At 35.9% G+C, this 22,469-nt stretch overlaps 1 protein-coding gene across 1 annotated transcript in view; it reads left to right on the forward strand.

The window, feature by feature from the left end:
* The window catches only part of LOC115210543 (transcription factor cwo-like), a 39,448-nt gene extending 17,387 nt beyond the window's left edge, over positions 1-22,061 (forward strand). Inside the window, 7 exon segments of the mRNA XM_029779146.2 lie at positions 7,371-7,415; positions 10,091-10,166; positions 11,467-11,568; positions 18,285-18,369; positions 18,888-19,055; positions 19,886-20,265; positions 20,268-22,061. Coding sequence (XP_029635006.2) covers positions 7,371-7,415; positions 10,091-10,166; positions 11,467-11,568; positions 18,285-18,369; positions 18,888-19,055; positions 19,886-20,265; positions 20,268-22,037 — 2,626 coding nt within the window. The 3' untranslated portion in view covers positions 22,038-22,061.
* The last annotated feature ends 408 nt before the right edge of the window (positions 22,062-22,469 follow it).

Consider the following 22,469-nt stretch of genomic DNA (forward strand, 5'->3'; position numbering starts at 1 on the left):
TGCCAAAATAATTAATCACAAACACGAACCACGCTACACACACACACACACACACCACACACACACATATATATATATGTGATACAATCACGCATAGACACACGCTTACACACACATTCACACACACACACACATATACACACGAACGCTCAGACGCACACGCACATTCTTTAACCCATTATGAAAGGGGATCAGACCATAGATTTAGTTCAGGTTACATAATACATGTGTGTGTATATATGTATATATATACACACACACACGCGCGCACGCAACGCGCTATATGTGTAATGTAATATATGTATATATATATATAGATATATATATAGATTATGAGAGAGGGAGTAGAGAGATATATATAAACACACACACACGTATGATACTACACACGATACTTATAGGTATATGTGTGTATATATTATATATACATTAAACAATACATATAGATACATAGAGAGAGAAACATACACACCATACATACACACATGTATTACATACACACACAAGCATATATATATATATATATATATATATAAACACACACATATACAATACATATACATACACACAAGCATATATATATATATATAACGCATACACACACATGTAAAAATACATATACATACACACAAGTATATATATATATATATAATATATATATATTAAGCACACACACATACATAAAAATACATAGACACACACACAAGCATATATATATATATATATATATCACACACACATACATGCTATATAAATATACTTGTACATATATACACATACTGGAGTGCGTGTCTGTGTGTGTGTGTCGTATGTGTGTGGTGTGTGTCTGTATGTGTGTGTCTGTAGTGTGTGTGTGTCTGTATGTGTGTGTAAGCACACTGTACACACACATGTGTGTGTGTCAAGTCACTGTGGTGTCTGTGTGTCTGTGTCTGTATGTATGTGTGTGTGTATGTATGTATGTATGTGTGTGTGTCTGTACACACACAACATGTGTGTATATGGTGTGTCTTGTGTCTGGTGTGTCACATGTGTGGGTGTGTCTGTGTGTGTGTCTGTATGTGTGCATGCGTGTGTGTTTAAGTTGTTTGTGTAGAATTTTCTGTATGTGGGTGAGTATTAAAGTCACGTCTGACATCACATGTGGTGACACGTGAGGGCTGCTGCTGTTGAGTAATGCACTCCCTTGCTTTTCACTCACTCTCTCTCTTACTCTTTCCTCACTCACTCGTCAGTCACTGCTTTCCGTTTCTTCCTTTTCTGTTATCTCTCTTTCTCTTCTCTCTCTTTCTTCTCTTTCTCCTTCCCCCCTCTTCCTCTCTCTCAAGCACTTCGTTTGTCCGTGTGCGTGCGTGCCTGTCTGTGTGTTTGCGTGTGTCTGTGTGTTTGCGTGTTTTCTGTTGCACTCAAAGTCGCCTTCAACTGTAATATGTATGTATGTGTGTGTGTGTGTGTGTGTGAGGGTGTTAGCGATAAGGCTTACACCATCATCAGCATCATCATCATCATCTTCATCATGATCATTACCATCATCACGTTTATTTCTGGAATATCTGCTCAACACACACAGATATTACAATCGTAGAAACTCACACGCATACACACACACACACACACACACATTTACAGACAGCCATAGACACTCACTCACATACAGACACACACACACAGATACATACATACACACGTACACATTATTGATGTCTGACATTACACGTGTTGTGTCACACTTTTTCAGATTTTGTCATGTGTATGTGTGTGTGGGTGGGTGTGCATGAAACCGCGAATATGTGTATATGTGTGTACTAGTATGCGTATGTGTACGTACACAAATACATACAACTATACATACACATTTACACATTATATATTATATTTGTTTTGTAATACAAACAAATGGATTTTAATAAAAAAAAGAATAAAAACATATTTATATATTTCTTTATTAGCTGTAATGTAATGCTAACTACGTAACTCGGGGACTTGAGTTACGTGTATGGCATTTTCAAACTTTGAAAAGTTTGATGTCATAACCGACACGCTGGGCTCTTCCGTTGCTTATAGGACTGTACACACACACCACACACACACACACACACACATACACACACACACACACACACACACACACATACACACACACACACACACACCACACACACACACACATGTATGTAGGTGTGTATATATATATATTATATAAGAAAAATCAAAACCAAGGCAGAACGAGTATCTCAATTCATTTAAAATAATTTAAATAGGGTATGGTGAATTTGAAGTCTTTACAGCCGTTTCTGGGATTACCCAACTGTTAAGTATTCCGTCGTCAGTGCAAATCTACCACTTGGGTTATCCCAGAAACGGTAGGTAGGCAGGTAGATAGATAGATATTCAATGGGTTTCCACCTAGTTTATGTCTACCAAATTCACTTACAAAGCATTGATTAGCCTGAAATCAAAGTTGAAGACACTTGCCCAAAATTTCTGAACATTGGGAGTGAACCTGAAAACACACACTACTAAAGAGAACTTTGTAACCACACAGCCATGCATGCGCTTATATGTTAGCAAGCTGTGTGTGTGTGTGTGTGTGTGTGTTGGAACATACATATTAGTATTAGAATTGCTAAGTGATAAAGAAGAAGAGAGATGGAAAAGGAAATAGATATATACATACATTACACTGACAGACAGACAGACATTTAAGATAATACAACGTGACTTTTTTTTCCCCCCCCCTTTTTTTTCACACATTTAATACCATTATAAAAAAATTCTGTTGCCATTCTGTGCAAATTGTGTATTGTCAGTTAATAAGCTACTTAAAATATTATTTGTTTAATTACTTCAAACTATTATTTTTGGTATTTATATGACATGTGACTTTTTTTTTCCTCTGTTTTTCCTAAACAAAATTGTGACTTTTTAGTGATAATTTTTTTTATTTCCCTGTGTTCTTAATTCCGTCCATGCTGTTGTGTTGAACATGACATAAAAAAACTAACTTCAGGCTATCTCTGTACATGATAAAACTAAAACTTCCTTTAATCTTTGTTTATTTGGTTTCCAAAACAAACAAACAAAAATATGCAGCCACCTTTCAGAAAAAGATTTATATTGTTTGGTGAACATGAGGCACTCACTTAGCACACCCTGAACATATATATACATATATATATATATATGGCAGATAGATATATATATGGCGGAAGAGAGACAGAGAGGGGTTGAACTTTGGCCAGTATCAGAAAATGTCCAAAACTCAAAAGTTTGTGTTAAACACTACATATGCAAAATGTTATGAAACACTGGGAAAATTTCTGAGTAATATACAGCTGTTACAGACCATGAACTGGACCTTTAGCCATTAGGAGTAGCCTCATGTACTCTTGTTTAGGCTTTATCAATCAAATTACATTGCCAATGGGTTATTGTTAACTGCCATTATAGCAACTCCATGGTACATGCCTTATGTATAAGAAAAAGCTAAAGTGCTTGTGTGTATCAATTCCACATTCAGTTCTCACCACTGATGTCCTGATCCATACTGATATACTGCTTTGCCGTCTGGAGCAAGTTACTTAGCAGATGCTTCTCAAAGTGTCTACACTTCCTGAAAATCTCTAATCTGGTAATGAAATAGAGTTCTGGCTGTACAAGCTCGTAATGATTTGTCTTTTCTCTGCTTGACTTCTCCTAGTTATAAAAAATCCTTCTTGAATGGGACTGTCTATAGTTACTAGAACCAGTCTGACCCCAAAGAGCTTTGTAAACAAGCATCTTACCATAAAAAGAATTTTGCTGCAAGAAAATCCAACAGAGAAGGCTACTGAAGCTGATAACTTGGGAAAAGTTAAGCTATAAATTAGTAAAAACAGTCAGTGACAAGAACTAAGTTTGAATTTTCAAACTCAGATTTTGAATAGCCTTAAACCACCAAAATCCCCTCCACATAAATTAACACTGCATCTTGAAACATTGAACATATTCCTTCAATCTAAATCCTTTAAAAATTTTTCTATGGCAAAAAGACTTGCTCTGATATCTGATGGTCACAATCTATTAAAAATATTTGCTGCTGGGGATGCTTCTTGGCATGATTCTGACTTTCAGAATACCTCTGAGAACAACTGATTTGCTATCTGTATTGAAAAGGCTTCAACTCCTTGTCAAATTCAGATTTGTAATGATTGTTAATAAATCTCAAGGTTAACTATGGTAAAACAAGGGATGAACCTGAGGGATCCTGTCTTTTCACATGTCGGCTTCAAGATTTAGCAACACAACACTAATATCCTTTTTATCATAGCACCGCAGGACAAAATCATAAATATGGTTTATTCTGAGATGATGGTATAAAAGAAAATAAGCAAACAAGAAAATTTTTAAAGATCTTGTTTTTTTTTTCAGTTAAATAGTCTCTAATGTCTGCCAAAACCTGCAAATTTTACTTGCAGTTACTTTGACCCAATCACTGGGAATCACCATGTAATTCTATCAGTATATATATATATATATATATATATATATATATATATAACTCTATTAGTGTGTATATATATTTATATATATATATATTAGAATATATATATAAATGTATGTATGTATGTATATATATATGTATGTATGTATGTATGTATACATACACACACACACACACACACACACAAACATTATGTATACATACATACACACACATATACCGTTGCTTCATTGCAACTTGTTGGAATGTTGATGTTCTCTGCGAGCTGCTCTGTAATCTGTTCCAAAAATGATATGCGTCAAAACAAAAATAGCTACAGAGGTATGTTATGATTTTGCTTCGAAACAACAATAAGACTAAACACACAAGGAAAAACTATATATACATACATACATACATACATATATATATATATATATATTATATATATATATTATATATATATATATATATAATATATATATATATATATAATAGTATATTGTTCCATGAAGGTAATATCAGCAAAATTGTACTTCAACTGGTGAGAGATGAATATCATTTAATAAACACGGTATATATTTTTATGAGCTGCTAATAGTTTTAGCATTTTATAACATGTCTGGTGCCTTTACACAAATAATGTTTGTGTGCATGTATGTATGTATATTATGTATATATATATTTATATATATATATATATGTATATGTGTGTGTGTCTATATATATACAGACATACACATACATATGTAGAGAGACAGACAGACAGCTAAATAGATATATATCTAACTATATATTATGTGTGTATGTGTGTGTACCATCATTTCTTCTTTCTTTGCACCCTTTTGAAGCCTAGCCAGGCTCATGGGCCCGGTTTCCCAATTTCTATGGCGTATGTGTTCCCCTGCTGGACGGGACACCAGTCCATCGCAGCATTACTCATTTTTGCCAGCTGAGTGGACTGGAGCAACGTGAAATAAAGTCTTTTGATCAAGAACACAGCTCGTCGCCCGGTCCAGGAATCGAAACCACAATCGTACGATCATGGTGCTGACACCCTAACCACTAAGCCACGCGCCTCCACGTGTACCGTCATTAGTTCATCATTAATATCATTAATGTATGCTGTTTTTCATATTGGTATGGGTTACATGTCTAAGCCACAGTTCTTATAGATACAGAAGAAGAATGTACCTTGCTTATTCATTTTGTTTTGGGCTTGATTTCTACATCTATCTCCAACCTCTTCACAGAATGTACTGGTGCATTTTATCATGGTGCCTGAACTAGGACAGATATGTCCTGACAGGATAGGGCTAAAAGAGTGTGTCTGTGTGTCTGTGTGTGTGCACAGAATGGGAAACCTGAAGCAAACAGAAGTACCACCACCACCAACAACAGCAATAACACAAATAAAACACACCCAGTACGTTTTGTCGAAAAGTTGGTCATAGGCAGAGCATCCAGTTGTAGAAACCAGGCCACAAACGTAAACGTATGAGCAAGACGTAGTTATCTAACCCATCAGTGAGGGCAGTTGGCACATAGCATGATAATTCATGTAACCCATACCAGCTTGAGAAGCTCAAATGACCTTCAAATGAGCAAGCTTAGATGTAAACAAAGACAGGCACACACATGCATGTGCACACACACACACACACACATAAAAATATATTTATACATATGTGTAATATATATTCTATATATATGTGTGTGTGTGTGTGTGTGTGTGTGTGTATGCTTGTACGTAGGTAAACAGAGAAGTTAAACAGGCAGACGGATATTAAATGTTATGGTAGTGGTGGTTATTCAAAAATATCTGACATGTATATGTGAGTGTGTGTGTGTGTATGTTTGTTTGTGTATGTGTGTGTATACCTGTGTATGTGTTTTCTCTTCTATTTTTAATTCTTTGAAAATCTTCCTGTAAGGAAAGAACTTGTTTCTAACAAAAAATATAAACCTCCATCATTGAAATATAAATAACAAAAACAATGTCACATTTCAAACTTGAGAAAAGTCTTGTATATTTTTACTGTTCTATTATTTCCAGATCGAATTTGTAATATTCATGTAATATAGCTGGTCAATTTCTTTTTCCGAAAACCCCTAGCTTATCCAGATTGTCACTTAAGCAAAACCAAGTGCACCAATTATTATTGGCATAACTCTTTTACTCTTTTACTTTGTAACAGTCATTTGACTGTGGCCATGCTTGAGCACTGCCTTTAGTCAAGCAAATTGACCCCAGGACTTATTCTTTATAAGCCTAGTACTAATTCTATCGGTGTCTTTTACCGAACTGCTAAGTTACAGGGATGTAAACACACCAGCATTGGTTATCACACAGACACTTATAGATATACTTATAAGCCTGGTGTTTACCTCATGTAGAACTTCTACACATAGTGGCTATTTGAAAATTGAAAAGGGGAAGCTCCCTTATGAAGCCATTGACCCAATAAAAAGAAAATCCACAAGTCACCCGTACAGTATATATATTAAAAACATCAAAGAATAAAGTTAGTGATTTTACTTTTAATACGTTGTTTACAAATGTTTCATCAGTTCACATTTTAACCAATCTTGCATCATGTTCATTCACATGTTAGCAATTATTGATCCAATCTTATGCATGGTGTAAATGTGTTTTTGCAGTGCATGGGACTAAATCAATAATTGCTGACAAGCTAACAAATATGACAAAAGATTGGTTAAAATGCATTTTGATGAAACAATTGTAAATGATATAATAAAAGTGATATTGTTAACTCCATTCTTCAATGTTTTTATTACATATACATATATATGCACACACATATCATTATTGTCATCATATCATCCTGTGTCCCTGTCCCCTGTCTATTCAGAAACCAACCACCAATGTATTTACTTATTTTTCTAGATTTTCCTTCAGTGAAAGGATGGTCCGAAAACACAAATGTTCCAGGTGAGCAAAACTATTATCACTTGGCAATACGTGTGTGTTTGTCTGCCTTTAAGTGCGTGTGCATGCATATATGTGCACACCTCGTCACTAGCTGTATTTGCCTGCTAGAAGTTCAAATGATGGGCAGTGTATTTCTTAAAATGTTTTTTTTTTTTTTGCTATCTTTGACCATGTATCAATCTACCATATACACACAGACACACATGCAAACTGACGCAAATGCACACGCACACATATGTGTGTGTCAATATATAGAGATATCATCATCATCATTGTTCGACCGTGGTCGAGACTTTCATAGTCTTTTCAAATGGCTAATAATGTGTGCGCGCGCCACTACTACACATAGAGATATACCAGAGTAAGCACATAAATGCGAAACAACATGGGGAAAATAGTACTCGAATACCGGAGGCAGAGTAATATGCTTTATTAAAAAGCAGCAAAAATATCATAAAAACTATCATTCAGACTTTCATGTTCCCGTTCATTGGACAGTTTTGTTTCTAAAATACAACATGTAAGCTTTTTAGCACATTCAGCACAATCCGCTGACCCTTTCACTTCAAATATTCCATGCCTTCACATTATTGGGGATCACACTGCATGTCTCAGAAATGCAAAACCTTTTTGTATGTTAGTCTCAGCATGTTGCCTTTCTTCTTTATTCACTTATTTTCATGTATGCTTATTTTGTTTCTGTTTCTTGTGGTGGTCATAAGTGAGGTAGGCAAGGTAAACAATATCCATCATATGTGACAAATGTATATTTTCATTATGATTTCACTTCTCCCTGTTCAGTGTTTGTAGCTATTGCACTTAGTTATTTACATCGATATTAGCTAAAATCAACACCAAAAAAATTGCAAGTGAAACGTGTCAAGTAATCTACTTCAACGAATTGATTTCTTTATTATGCATCAACACCTACAGACCGATATATTTGCCTTATCTGAACACCAACTACACACCCCTCAAATGACTACACACCCCTCAAGCATCACTTTCCCTTCAGGTCTTGTGGTCCTATGAGTCGAACAGGAAATGTGTATTTAGTGATGAGGAGAAAGTTGCTTTTGATAGGGTCACAGACTGTGACAAAACGATTTTGACAGACTAACTGATTAACCAATTGCTCGATTGATAGTAAAACTGAAGTGAAACATAACCAGTGTGTGTTCTTTTATTGGCTATATGCCCCACACAAAATACAACATGTAAGCTTTTTAGCACATTCAGCACAATCCACTGAGCCTTCACTTCAAACTACTAGCTTGTCCATCTTTTCTCTCCAACAATTAGCCTATAACACTTCAAGCAGGAACATCGACACCACACTTATACCACCACATATACACATCTTATCACTTTACTCTAGACTAGGAAAGCTGAAAATATGCTAAGGTCTGTTCCTTCTTCTGAAAGTGGACTGATATTTTGTACATTTTTTTTTTTTTTCCAAATGAGACTTGATATTTTATATAAATGATGATATGTGTATCATATTTTATTAAGACAGCCATTTTTTAGGGGATGCTTTTGCAGCAGATTAGGTGTTAAAAAGGGACCGAGAAAGATCATGTGTGATCTTAATATTTTAATATGCTTTCAGAATCAGTTTTACAACCCTGCAGGACAGTGTTATTATTGTTGTTTTAGTTTACCTCACTATATTTCGATTGTTGTTGTTGTTGTTTTTATTATTATTATTATTATTATTATTATTATTATTATTGAGTGAAAGAGCAGTGCATGCCATCAAAGTGATACTGGGGTGAAATATACAAAGCCCAGTGTACCCATCATGACTACCCGTCTGATAAGGGTAAACCAGGCACTTTGCATCAAAACCATATGTGCGCGACATGGTGATCTCATATCAAGATAAACAGCGTATGACCTTGCAGGTGGGGCCCAGTTAGAATTTTCTTCTGGTTGAGTAGCCCTTCCCGCTCAAGATGTTCCTGAATAAGGGTTGCTTAAGGATGTTGAACGAACCACCTGTTACCAAAGGTGAATTATCCAAACCCCAAAGAATTCCTTTCAACACACAACTATGATGTTCCCCCACTACTTCTGCTTGTGATCAGAGATGCACATATTGTCAGCCACAACTGGTTAATGTCAAACAACTGACAGGCAAATCTGTGGTATTGAGCAGAATATTTGCTGTAGCCCATCTTTTATACCAAGACAAAACAATGTACATGATAACTCTTGGTACGAAGCCATGAGAGCCACTGCCTGGTACTGCATATCATCATTATTATTATTATTATTATCCGATTGATTTGCATTTTATTTCATCTACTGACTGGGTCTCAATCAGAGACCTAAGGCATGATTGATTGATTGATTGATTGATTCTAGTTTCAGCTCATGAGCTGTGGCCATGCTGGGGCATCGCCATTTGGTGTTGCTACATGGTTTTACTTCACGAATGCTTTTTAGCAACTGCCATTTGGTGCATGAGAGAGTTCGATGCAGCTGCCCTCATCTGCACCTCCTGCCGTGAAGTTGGTTCATCTGGGACACCTGCATGTGTATATTAGATGGAAAGAAACTTTCTGAGAATCTGGGTGGTTGATGTCAACGCAGTTTTTTTATTATCGTTGTTGTTGTTGTTGTTACTATTATTATCATTATTATTATTATTGTTATTATTATTATTTCAGCCCTTTAAATTTTGCTACATCCGTTGAAGATTACGAGATGCATGGGCCTCCAACTAAAAAGCCAAAAACGCCAAGGGTAAGTTATCTTTTAATTCAGACACTTAATAATTTTCAAAAGAAGTTTACTTGCCCTCTGTGGCTTTTGTGGTAGCTTCACCCAGATACCATAGTAACATCACTCTATTGTTATACCAATAGAGTGCTTTTGTCTTATTATATACTGTACTTAAGGTAATTAAGTTGGCAAGCTGGTAGAATTGTTACCACAGGTTATAGGCACAGGAGTGGCTGTGTGGTAAGTAGCTTGCTTACCAACCACAGGGTTCTGGGTTCAGTCCCACTGCGTGGCATATTGGGCAAGTGTCTTCTACTATAGCCTCGGGCCAACCAAAGCCTTGTGAGTGGATTTGGTAGACAGAAACTGAAAGAAGCCCATCATATATATATATATGTATATATGTATGTATATATGTATATATGTGTGTGTGCGTGTGTGTATGTGTATATGTTTGTGTGTCTGTGTTTGTCCCCCCCCCCCAACATCGCTTGACAACCAATGCTGGTGTGTTTATGTCACCCGTCACTTAGCAGTTCAGCAAAAAGAGGCCGATAGAATAGGTACTAGGCTTACAAAGATTCCTGGGGTCGATTTGCTCGACTAAAGGCGGTGCTCCAGCATGGCCTCTGTCAAATGACTGAAACAAGTAGAAGAGTAAAAGAATGCACTGATGGTGCCTGGTGGTATTTCTTTTGGCTTTTTACATTCTGATATCAAATGTTGCCAAGGTCATCTGCTGACCATATCCCCTCTTATGCTCCCCTAACTATGAGTGTTTGTCCTGGCACACCGTCGCCACTATCCCTCTATTTTATTTTCATCTTCTCAATTACTCACCCTTATAATATGAGGTAGCCATGTATCATTCCTATAGCAAGGCACCTATTCTTGTCCTTCTATCATAATTTTAGTTTCCCAGCTCCTGGCATAAAACCACTTCTCCTTTCCTAATACCCCTTGTGCCACCACCACCAGCACCACTTAGGGCTTTCTCTTCCTTGTTCTTTTCTGTCTCGCAACTTACTTGGCGATCTCCCTAGTTCTGGTGGGATGAAAAATGTGCCCTGTAGACACAATAAGGTAGTTGATGTTGGGAATAATATCCAGCCATAGAAAACATACCAAAACTTCCATTGGAACTTGGTGCAGCCCTCTGGCTTGTGTGATCCTATCAAACTATTCAGTCATGGAAAACAGGCATTAGATTATAAATATGGTGATTACGATGATGATGATGCCGTCTGTGTCCTGTTTATTCCTTTTCTGTTCATTTAACGTCCATTTTATTCATCTAATATCTATATCTATCTTATTACAGGACCCAATGTCTCATCGGATTATTGAGAAGAGACGCCGTGATCGTATGAACAATTGTCTCGCTGACCTCAGTCGTCTTATTCCTGCCAACTATATGAAACAGGTAAAGCATTTGTCTTCAATCAGCTGTCTGTCTGTGTGTCGATTTATAATCCAGCGTGTGCATGTCTGCCTCCACGTCATTTGGCGTGTGTCATGTGTACATGTCTGCGTATTTGAAGTGGTAGTTAATTTATGTAGTTTTGGAGATGTATTTGTCTGACAAGTGATTTGAGCTGAGACAATGTGTTGGAACTAAAGCAGTTATGGCATGGAAGACACATATTAAATCTTCCAAAGAAACATATAAAAACTATTAATTCACTTAACCCTTTAGCATTCAGATTACTTTGTAAAGTGTAATACTTATTTATTCACATCTTTTAAAATTAATCATGTATTATCTTGTATTGGGTTGTCCGGAAAGTTCATGCCAATTTATAGTAGCTTAGCTTTCGATTTATTTTAGAACATGGTGGAGTCCATAAAATAGGATTTGACTACACCTCCATTTAGAGCACAGTTTAAGCTATCTTTTCGTGGAAGAAGCTTTATGTTCCTATAATCTGTGTTAATTCTGTAACCCTTTAAAATGGAAGATAAGAAAGTTCATTTTCGGCACTTGATGCTTTGGGAACCAGACAAAAATTGCTGCAGCTCGGCTGGGATGTGTTACCCCACCCTCCATATTCACCAGATATTCCTCCTTCGGATTTCCACTTATTCAGGTCTCTGCAGAATAGTCTTAATGGTAAAAATTTCAATTCCTTGGATGACATAACAAGATACCTTGATGAATTCTTTGCCATGAAACCACCTCAATTCTGGGAAGAGGGTATTTTCAAGTTAAAGGAAAGATGGAGATGCATTGTGCCACAAAATAGTTCATAGTTGGTTGATTAAAAATGTAATGGCAGATATTTATTGACCTTTTTTCTTTCCTTTAAAAATCGGCACGAACTTTCCGGACAACCCAATAGCTTTGAGATTTTGATGACGTGGTTGTTTGGTTTTACAATGATATTGTAAGGTAGATATTAGGTGCCAGATCTGGTCAATTTGAGTATAAAACAAATAAAATATTTAAACTGGATAAGGTCAGTTTAGATGCTGAGGGGTTAAACATAACTTGATGTCAAAATTAACCTTGTACCAACTGCAACTTGGTTACCGAAATTGCAGTGAAACCGTGTCTGGAATCAGGCCACAGTTGGTGCAAAAAAAATTTTTGATTTCAAATAATAAATGTTTAAGTGAAGTTATCAGTCTTTGTATATTTCTGAATGACCGATATGTACCTTCGTGGCTGTAATTGTTATAGTTCTGGTTGCTGACATAAGATAAATTTTGGTTTGGTTACGTATGAGGATATGTATGTACATGAGTGTGTATGTTTGCCAAAATTCTATTTATATATATATAAATTTATGTATATATACATTTATGTATATATGTGTTTATGTATGTTTGTATGTATCTGTGTATCTGTGTGTGTAAAATTCATTTTGACTAGACTTGATGGCTGGCAAAAACTTCAAAGTCCAGTCAAAAAGAATTTTTAATAATGGTCTTAAAGCTACTTATAGTTTTGAGTTGACTGCATCCAAAAAATGTTCTGTTGTTATTCTTCAAATTTCTTTAAATTAACATTTATGTATATATATATATATACATACATGCACATACACATTTATTCACAAAAACATGCACTTGCAATTTTTTATACAGATATAATGTTTTATATGAGAAATATTGGAATTCTGAATCAATTGTGTTTTTTTTTGTTTTTTTTAACTTGCCACTTTTTGACCTAATTTTTTGTTGTCAGTTATTTTTGATTATCTGCAAATATTATGTTGATCTACCAAATCTGCATATGATATGTTGATTAAATTATCTACATATATTATGTTGAATAACTAGTCTGCATATATTATGTTGATCAACCAATCAGGACTGTTTGCACAAGCTCAAGCCCCACCCATCCACCCATTCATAAGCTTATCATTTCTGACAATAAACATTACAAAAATAAATGAATAAAAATACAAAGCAAGATTTTTTTTTTTTACACTTTTTCCTTTTTTTTAACCACACACTCGTGACTTCAAACCTCACTCCCACAATTTTGCTGCTGCTCTGTTTGCCTTGGGTTAAACAGCAACAAGATTCACAAGAAATAAGAATAACATAACAAAAATGAATTTAAAAATCTCCTACAACATTAACCTTTACTTTTATTCCCTGTACACTCAATAAAATTAGTACTGCTCATATATTAGGATTTCTTTATTGAACTTTCCTATATACCTTTCCTAACAAATGTATCCATGCTTCTAAGTTCTTAGTTCTGCACCTCCATTTTGTAATTTCATATTCTACTGGGACGTATACTTTGCAGTTTATTCCCCCTATGTCAATAAAATAATTACTGGACATATTCTTAGGTTGGTTTGTCGATTATGCTTCAGCCCTACAGATTTATGATATTGCACAGATATAAAAAGAAAAGCACTCCTTTTGATGTTGTTTTGTAGTTACCCCAGCAGAAGTTCACTGATGCAATCTGATCTGGAGTAGCAGATTTGTCTCAACTCATATTTTCATGAGATTTGAAAACATCTGGGGAGACCTCATTCATGAGGATTGTTCTTTGACCTAGTTTGGTAGAACAATTTGCCATTTGGAATATTGTTACACATCAAAAACACTGTTTCATTGAAACCAAGAAATCATCTTCCTTATTATTATTATTATTATTATTATTATTATTATTGGTGGCACGTAAAAAGCACCATCCGATCGTGGCCATTTGCCAGCCTATGTCTGGCCCCTGTGCCGGTGGCACTTAAAAAGCACCTACTACACTCACAGCCGTGGTTAGAGAAAAAGACACTTACCCAAAGTGTCATGTGGTGAGATTGAACCTTGAACCATGTGGTTTGGAAGCAAACTTCTTACCGTACAACCACACCTATTATGATCCCTTATCAGTTGCTGAACATTTTTTGCTATAGCTCTGAACAGTCAAGTCTATGATATTGTTTCGGCTCTGTTAAAGGCATGAACACAATATCATCTCTCTCTCTCTCTTCTAACTAGTCAAAAGAAACCACTGACCACCAGAAATAATAAAAAGTGCCAGACTAAATTTGTAAAGACAAACGTAAAACAATGTAACACACACACACACACTCTCTCTCTCTCACACACACACACACACACACATTCTCTCTCTCACACACACACACACACTCACACTGTAATTGTTTTACAAATTAATTTAGTTTGCTCTAATTCTTACATACATACATACATATATACATATATGCACACACACAAACACATACATACATAAACACATACATACTTACATATATGCATACATGTATATATATATATATATATGTACATACACATACACACATATATGTATGTATGCATGTATATTAGTATGTATATGAAATTCTAGTTCTTTTTTTTCCCGCATAAGAGTAGAGTACTTGGAGTTAGTAATGATTCACATAGATATTTTTTTTAAAAAAAACAAAAAAAACCTGCACAAAAATTAATGAAATTGTCTAAATTTGTAGATATACCCAACCCATGTTAATATAAAAATTGAGTTTCAAATAAAAATATGAATTAACTCCTGTTGCCTCTGACACTAGGAAGTCCTGACAACCCCCAAATGACATTCTCAAAATGCAGTAGTCCTGGTTTGCTTAATTCATTCTAGTCCTTTGAATTGCAATCTGAAACCAAAAAGTGTTGTACTTACAAATGTCTTTCTGAATTTGAGCATTTTTCAGACAATATTTTAATCACTATTACCATTTATTATATCTATAAACTAAGGTAAGTTTTTTTTTTAAATTCCCACCCTACCACACCTGTGGGCTGTTGCTTTTGGCAAACCTTTACATATGACTTGAAATTTCTTACATACATAAACATAACGACAGGAATGGAAAAAACGAAATAATTATAAAAGACTGAGAATGAGATTTCCTATTATTATTAGTCATTAGTCAATAATCATATATATATATATATATACTACTTATAAACAAGGGCAAAAGAAAAATTATTTCTATGCCAATATGCAAATTGGCATAGAAATAATTTGTTTATAAAGTTGTTTATAATTTTAACCTTTAAAGGCATTTTAACCCTTTCGTTACTGTATTAATTTTGAGATGCTCTGTGTTTCTTTCAATCATTTTAAATATCAACAAAAAATTTAGTAAAATAACTTAGTTATCATTAAGGTAGTGTTAGGAACATAAATTGTGATTAAGGTTTGGTGGAAGATTTTAATGAAAAACTTATGAAAACAAAACATTTGTACATCATACCGTAAATCCTCGAGTATAATCCACATTTTTTTCCCAAAATTTAAGGGTCAAAATCCTTACTATGTACTATATACGAGGTTAAAAACAAAAATTATTTTCTAAGCAATGTCCAAGTCTCTATTGGCTGTCCGGCAATGTTTATTCAAACGCATTTTGTGATGTCGGGTGCGAAAATACCTTAAGCTAAGCCTGAAAGCAATGAAGTTATAAAAGAATAATCCATAACTTGCAGTAAGCAACATTTATTAAATGTTATTACTGTTATTTCTTTATTTTCTGCAAACAAAATGCACAAAAAAGCTACACGTTTGCATTATGTTATATATACAATAATAATAAAGGGCGTTACCGTATACATTTTCACAAACCAAAGACATTATATAGACCTCCTTGACTCAAGTTAGAGAAGGGGTGCATATTATACACAAGGTTTAGGTTTTTCAGAGGTACAGCCCCCTAAAAATCCCCTGCATATTATACTCAAGGGCGGACTATACTTGAGGATTTGCGGTATATACATATATATATGTACACACATATATATTCATACATATACATAGATAGATAGATATATACATTATATGTACGTGTGTCTAGTTTTAGAACAACTCAGCTAAATTTTTCTCAGACTTGATAAACGTTATTGATAACGTTTCTGCCAATTAAAAGTCTTAGACATGAAACTAAATCCAGCTCATCAAGTTAAATTAAATCTAGCAAAAATATGAAAGTAAAATCACTAAAATGACACAATCTTAGGGAACAGAATATCTCCAGACCAGCTCAGTTTGCCCATGACAGTGACTTTAAAAAAGGGTCTTTGAAATTTTTCTTGGAAGACCACATCGATATTTTATTGTTTTAGTTTCAATAGAAAATATTTTTTTGTGGCTTCAATGTTGATTCAGTGGTCTGTTTATAACATATATATATGCATATATATATATATATATATTTATAAATATATGTATGTATATATATATCATGGTTTTTTGGTTGTATTTTTGTTGTGGATGCAAATTGCAAATTTCTCATATATCTTTTGTCTTTCTATGTTCCCAAACAGACATACATATATAAACACATTTATATACACACATGCATATATATGTGTATGTGTGTGTGCGTGGCTATATATATGTGTGTGTGTGTGTCTGTATATACATATATGTGTGTGTGCGTGTGTGTATATATATATTATATATATATATATATATATATTATATATATATATATATATGTGCATAATATCTATATACATATACCACATACATGCACATATATGTATACACACTCACTCATGCATAGCTATGTATATATATGTATATACACACTCAGACATATAGCTATGTTCATTTATATATGAAAATCAAATTTATATTTATATATGTATTTGTATGTATGTATATATGTGTGCCTATATATGTATGTATGTGTGTATATATATATATATAATATATGTATATATGTTCATGTGTGTACGTATATATATTTTTACCATTTAATATATAAATGTGTATATATATGTTTGTGTGTGTGTATGGTGTACATTATATATATATATATATATATTTATGAATGTATGTATATGTAATATATATATATGTATATATATGTGTGTGTGTGTATATATATATATATATATATACATACATACATATATATATATATATATATATATATATATATATATATATATATATATGTATGTATGTATGTATATACACATGTATCTATGTAACCATTATAGCTTTTAAATCCCAAACCCTTTGCTTTTATCTGTGAACTGTTCATTGTACAACATTAGTGCATGTTTAAAACTTCTGCAATCTGCAGATATTCTCAACAAATATCTTAGTTATTGTCTGAAAGGCTCCACATGTTATTAGTCCATTTAGTACTATATAAGAAACCCAAAATACAGAAAGAAAAAAAAACTGCCAAAATAATGAGAGGATGAAAGAAGTTTAATCATTGATTGTTTGTTTGTAGTGTCTGTCCCTTGACTCTGCTGCTTTCACATCCCTTTAGTATGAAGTAAATTAAATGTTGTCTTATGCTTATCCCCTATCTTCAGGTCTTGTTACAAACTGTCTTGTTATAAATATATATATATATATATGTATATATGTATATGTATATGTATATATCTATATGTATATATCTATATGTATATATGTGTATATGTATATATCTTTATGTATATATATATATATTTATTGTGTTGTCAATGTTGTTGGTGTTGCTGTTCTTGTTATCACTAGTTATATTGACATTGATGTTTGTTAGAGGTTGTGTGAAGTCCAGCAGTATAGCTAAATATGTGTGTATGTGAATATACGTACATATATGTGTATGTGTCATGTGTTATGTGTGATTTTAGTCATTACAGAATATAACTTGCTTTTCTTCTATTTTACAGGGCCAAGGTCGTATCGAGAAAACCGAAATCATTGAGATGGCCATCCGACATATCAAACATTTGCAAAACATTCACAGATCTCTGGGTATGTATTCCTTGTCATTGAGTTCTTAGTTTCAATTAGTCATTGGGTTTAATTGTAAATGCGGCAGCATTCATTATAACGAGTCTCTAGACTGGTTTGCTATACACTTACTTTCTTCAAGTCACTATATTTACTCTTTTACTTGTTTCAGTCATTTGACTGCGGCCATGCTGGAGCACCGCCTTTAGTCGAGCAAATCGACCCCGGGACTTATTCTTTGTAAGCCCAGTACTTATTCTATCGGTCTCTTTTGCCGAACCGCTAAGTGACGGGGACGTAAACACACCAGCATCGGTTGTCAAGCAATGCTAGGGGGACAGACACAGACACACAAACACACACACACACACACACATATATATATATATATACATATAAACGATTAAGATTTTCCTTCTAACTTTCAACTTGAAATGGTGTCATCATTATTATTTAGCAATGTTTTTGTGGTCTTTTTTTTAATATTATTTCGAATGTTTCTCATTGTTTTCTTTTTTTTTCTTTCTTTGAATCCACAGTAAACCAGGGACAATGTTGTGCAGAGAAATTCTACCTTGGCTTCAAGGAATGTGAAGCTGAGACAATCCGCTACTTTGTAGAATGTGAAGGTCTCGACAACAAAGACCAGTTCTTCATGAGGGTTATCAGCCATCTGGAAGCAGTCAGTAAAAAGCATCTTGCTACAGGTCAGTAATCTGAGCTCATTTGCTTTGATGTGTGGCCCTTACTCACTTTTTACTTCAGCCCTTTGCTCCCTATAGAGAATAGGCCATCAATGACATTTCTCCACTGCTCTTGATGCTGGGATATATTTTTCACTTCTCTCCTGTTGGACCCCTGCCCTTTCAGTTCTGGTTCTTGAACTGATAGGATTCCAGCTGATACGAGAGGAAGCCTTCTTCTTCCAGGTCTTGTTTTGAACTGTCATCAATGCTTTTTTCTAGATAGGGATGTTGGTCCAATGCAAACCTATTTTCTCCTCTGAGAAGATGCATTCCTTATTCGCTGACCTGTATCTTTTGACTTGTCTAGCATGGAAGGCCCAACTAGGAGATTTGACTCTACTGGCATACCTCTCAGGGTCATTGAGAGGCACACAGGCCATGACACCACAGCAAGTACTGTCGAAATTGCTGGCCTTGTGGTGGTTGATGTATAATTGGCTGTGTCAAATTATTGGGGTTTTTTTTTGACTAGGTGGGACACAACATCATTTGCTTACAGTTTCTTGTTCCTTATGTTCTCAAAATATATTTGTGAATAATATGGTTACAAGTAATTCCAAAGACCCATCTTTGGTAATCCGGCAGTGCATCATGTGTGTTCTTATTTGAGAAGTCCAATGTTCCGAAGTCTAACCTCCCGACCATTTCTATAACAAAAATGTATGCTACCCATGCTAATATACCACATGTGTGTATGTATTTATACATACATGTATGTATACATGTTTATATGTATTTCTATGCTTAGCTCTCTATCAATTTTCACCGTTACTTTTTAAAATTTTTTGCAGGATCACAAAACTGTACTGACTTCCCAAAAGAAGAACCCAGTTCCGGAGACAAAGCCAACATATCGTGTTCATCACTAAATGCCGAATGTGAGAACAACAAAATGAAGAGCAATGACAGAACACCGCAGACGGTTCCGGAAATACTTGCCCCTTCACATGACTCAATCAATTCAGCAGCAAGCAAACAACTTCGGTCTCTGTTGTCTCAAGGAAATGCTGGCTTTGAGCAACCTGACAGTGGTAATGCTAGCTGTGCCGATTCTCTGGGAATGTTTTCAAGCAGTGAATCTAGTATCTCTGGAAACAATGCTGATGAGGCCAACATAAACATAACAATGGTGAAGGAGACATGCATTACCATGGAAACATTGGGTCTGAGAATGGATCTTCAAGTGGAAGCAGCAAAGAAAATAAGTTTACCAATTACAAGTTTAAGCATGACATCACAAAGCGTTTCTCGGAAGAGGAGAAGTACAGCGTCGATCTCTCGGCCTCGTTGACTCAAGAGAATATCATAGAATACCAAGAGAGCCATAACTTTGAAAAAATTGGATATGAAAAACACAGCAAAGATAAGCATGGATATGATAAACATGGCCATGATAAACACGATAAACATGGTCATGATAAACACAGTCATGATAAACACAGTCATGATAAACACGATAAACATAGTCACGACAAACATGGTCACGACAAACATAGTCACGATAAACACAGCCATGATAAACACGGATATGATAAACATGAAAAGCATGGATATGATAAGCATGGTTTTGAAAAGCATGAGAAGTTATCGAGCAAACTAAAACGAAAAATTGTGCGTTCCACATCACCTAGTTCTTGTTCTGATTCCACTGCATATCCAACTTCAGAACACAGTTCAAACGGTGCCAGTAATAATGTTTCCACAATGCTTTGCCATTCTCCCGAAGATGAAACGGTGAACAACGGCGTTCACCTCCCAGCGTTTGTGCTGCACCCGCAGGGCACGCATTACCTTCCCCTCACGATCCAGCAGTCGTGTTTCCAGAACAGCCTGCAGCAAGCGGAACGGACGCAGCAGCCCATCGTATTCCATCCCATCAGCATCCTCGTCAACTTCGCAACGCCCGGTCTTGTCATCCAGAATGCTGAGTCGTTTGTTAATAACGCTGCCATGGATGTTACGTTTTCTTCTTCATCATCTACTTCGGCTTCGGCTGCTGCCGCTGCGAATGCCGCTGCCGCTGCCAATGCCGCCGCCGCCGCCACCGCCAACGCTGCCTCCGCCACCACCACTGGTGCTCCGCTGGCAGAGAACGGCAATTCCAACAACGGCCGCAACACGACTCTTGTCAATAACAACAACAACAGCAACAATAACAACAGCAACAACAACAACAACAACAACAATAATAATAATAATAATAATTGCCCAAGCTCTGTGATCAACAAGTCCTCCCTCTCTCACAACTGCACTACAATAACTTCTCCCTACAATCTCAGTCCGGCGAATTCATGCCACAGTGTTGGTAGCAATAATAGTAGTTCTAGTAGTAGTGGTAGTAGTAGCAGTAATGTTACTGCTGTTAACAGCAACAACAATAACAACAACAACAACAACGGCGCTGTCAACACCACCACCGCCGCCACCATACCACTCAATGCCATCCAAGCTAACAACCACATGTCGCCTGTAAAGCATGGCAATAATACTGACCTCATGAACTCTGGCCCTGTTGTGGTCAACAGCGCAATGTCTTTGCCGCAGTCGTCATCACCCCCTGCAGCCACGCCGACTGTAACATCTGCAACAGCGCTGCTGCAGACACCAGCTGGTGCTTTGATTACGCAAGGCATTGTCGGCACCAGTCTACTGCACCAACAACAGCAACAACAACAGCAACAACAACAGCAGCAACAGCCCCCATTACAACCACAACACCTACCAATCCATCAGACGCACTTACCTCATATCCACCCTCATCAACCACCCCCACCACCACAGGTACTACCACCACAAGCGCTCCAACCACACCCACACCACCACCTCCACAGCCCAAATGCTAACACTTCTCCGATGATGCACATGGAGCGTGATAATCGAAACACCAGTGAAGGTTCCATTCCCATCGTCGTACCAACTTCCAGTTGTTACCAGTCTCTATGAAGGTGGGCGGCCCCTTATTAAAAACCCTTCACTTGCGTTCGCTCTTCGATATCTTTGCACATTTCCTTCAGCAACGTGATCTGACCTAGGTTGACCTGGACAGCTCAGCTGTAGAGTGGTTTTGATAACGATGACACAACAGAGATGGGGGGGCGTGGCATGGCATGGCTAACCTCGTCCCCTCTTAACTGGGGTGGGCAAAGGCAGTTCTGATACAGGGATGAGAATCCTCTAAAATTGTCTGACAGTAAAACATCCACCCGCCCTGGTTATATTAACTCATACATAAAGCTTCCCCCCCCCAGCCTCACCCTGCTCTCCCAGCATTCGACTACATGTCACTGAGGGAGGAGGTGACAGTGGTGGTGGAGTAGCATAACATGTTACTCTATGAGCAATGTCCCCTATCCCCTGGTGGCACTCGCTGTGCGC

This window comes from Octopus sinensis, linkage group LG4, assembly GCF_006345805.1.
Source record: "Octopus sinensis linkage group LG4, ASM634580v1, whole genome shotgun sequence".
NCBI classification, from domain to species: Eukaryota; Metazoa; Mollusca; class Cephalopoda; order Octopoda; family Octopodidae; genus Octopus; species Octopus sinensis.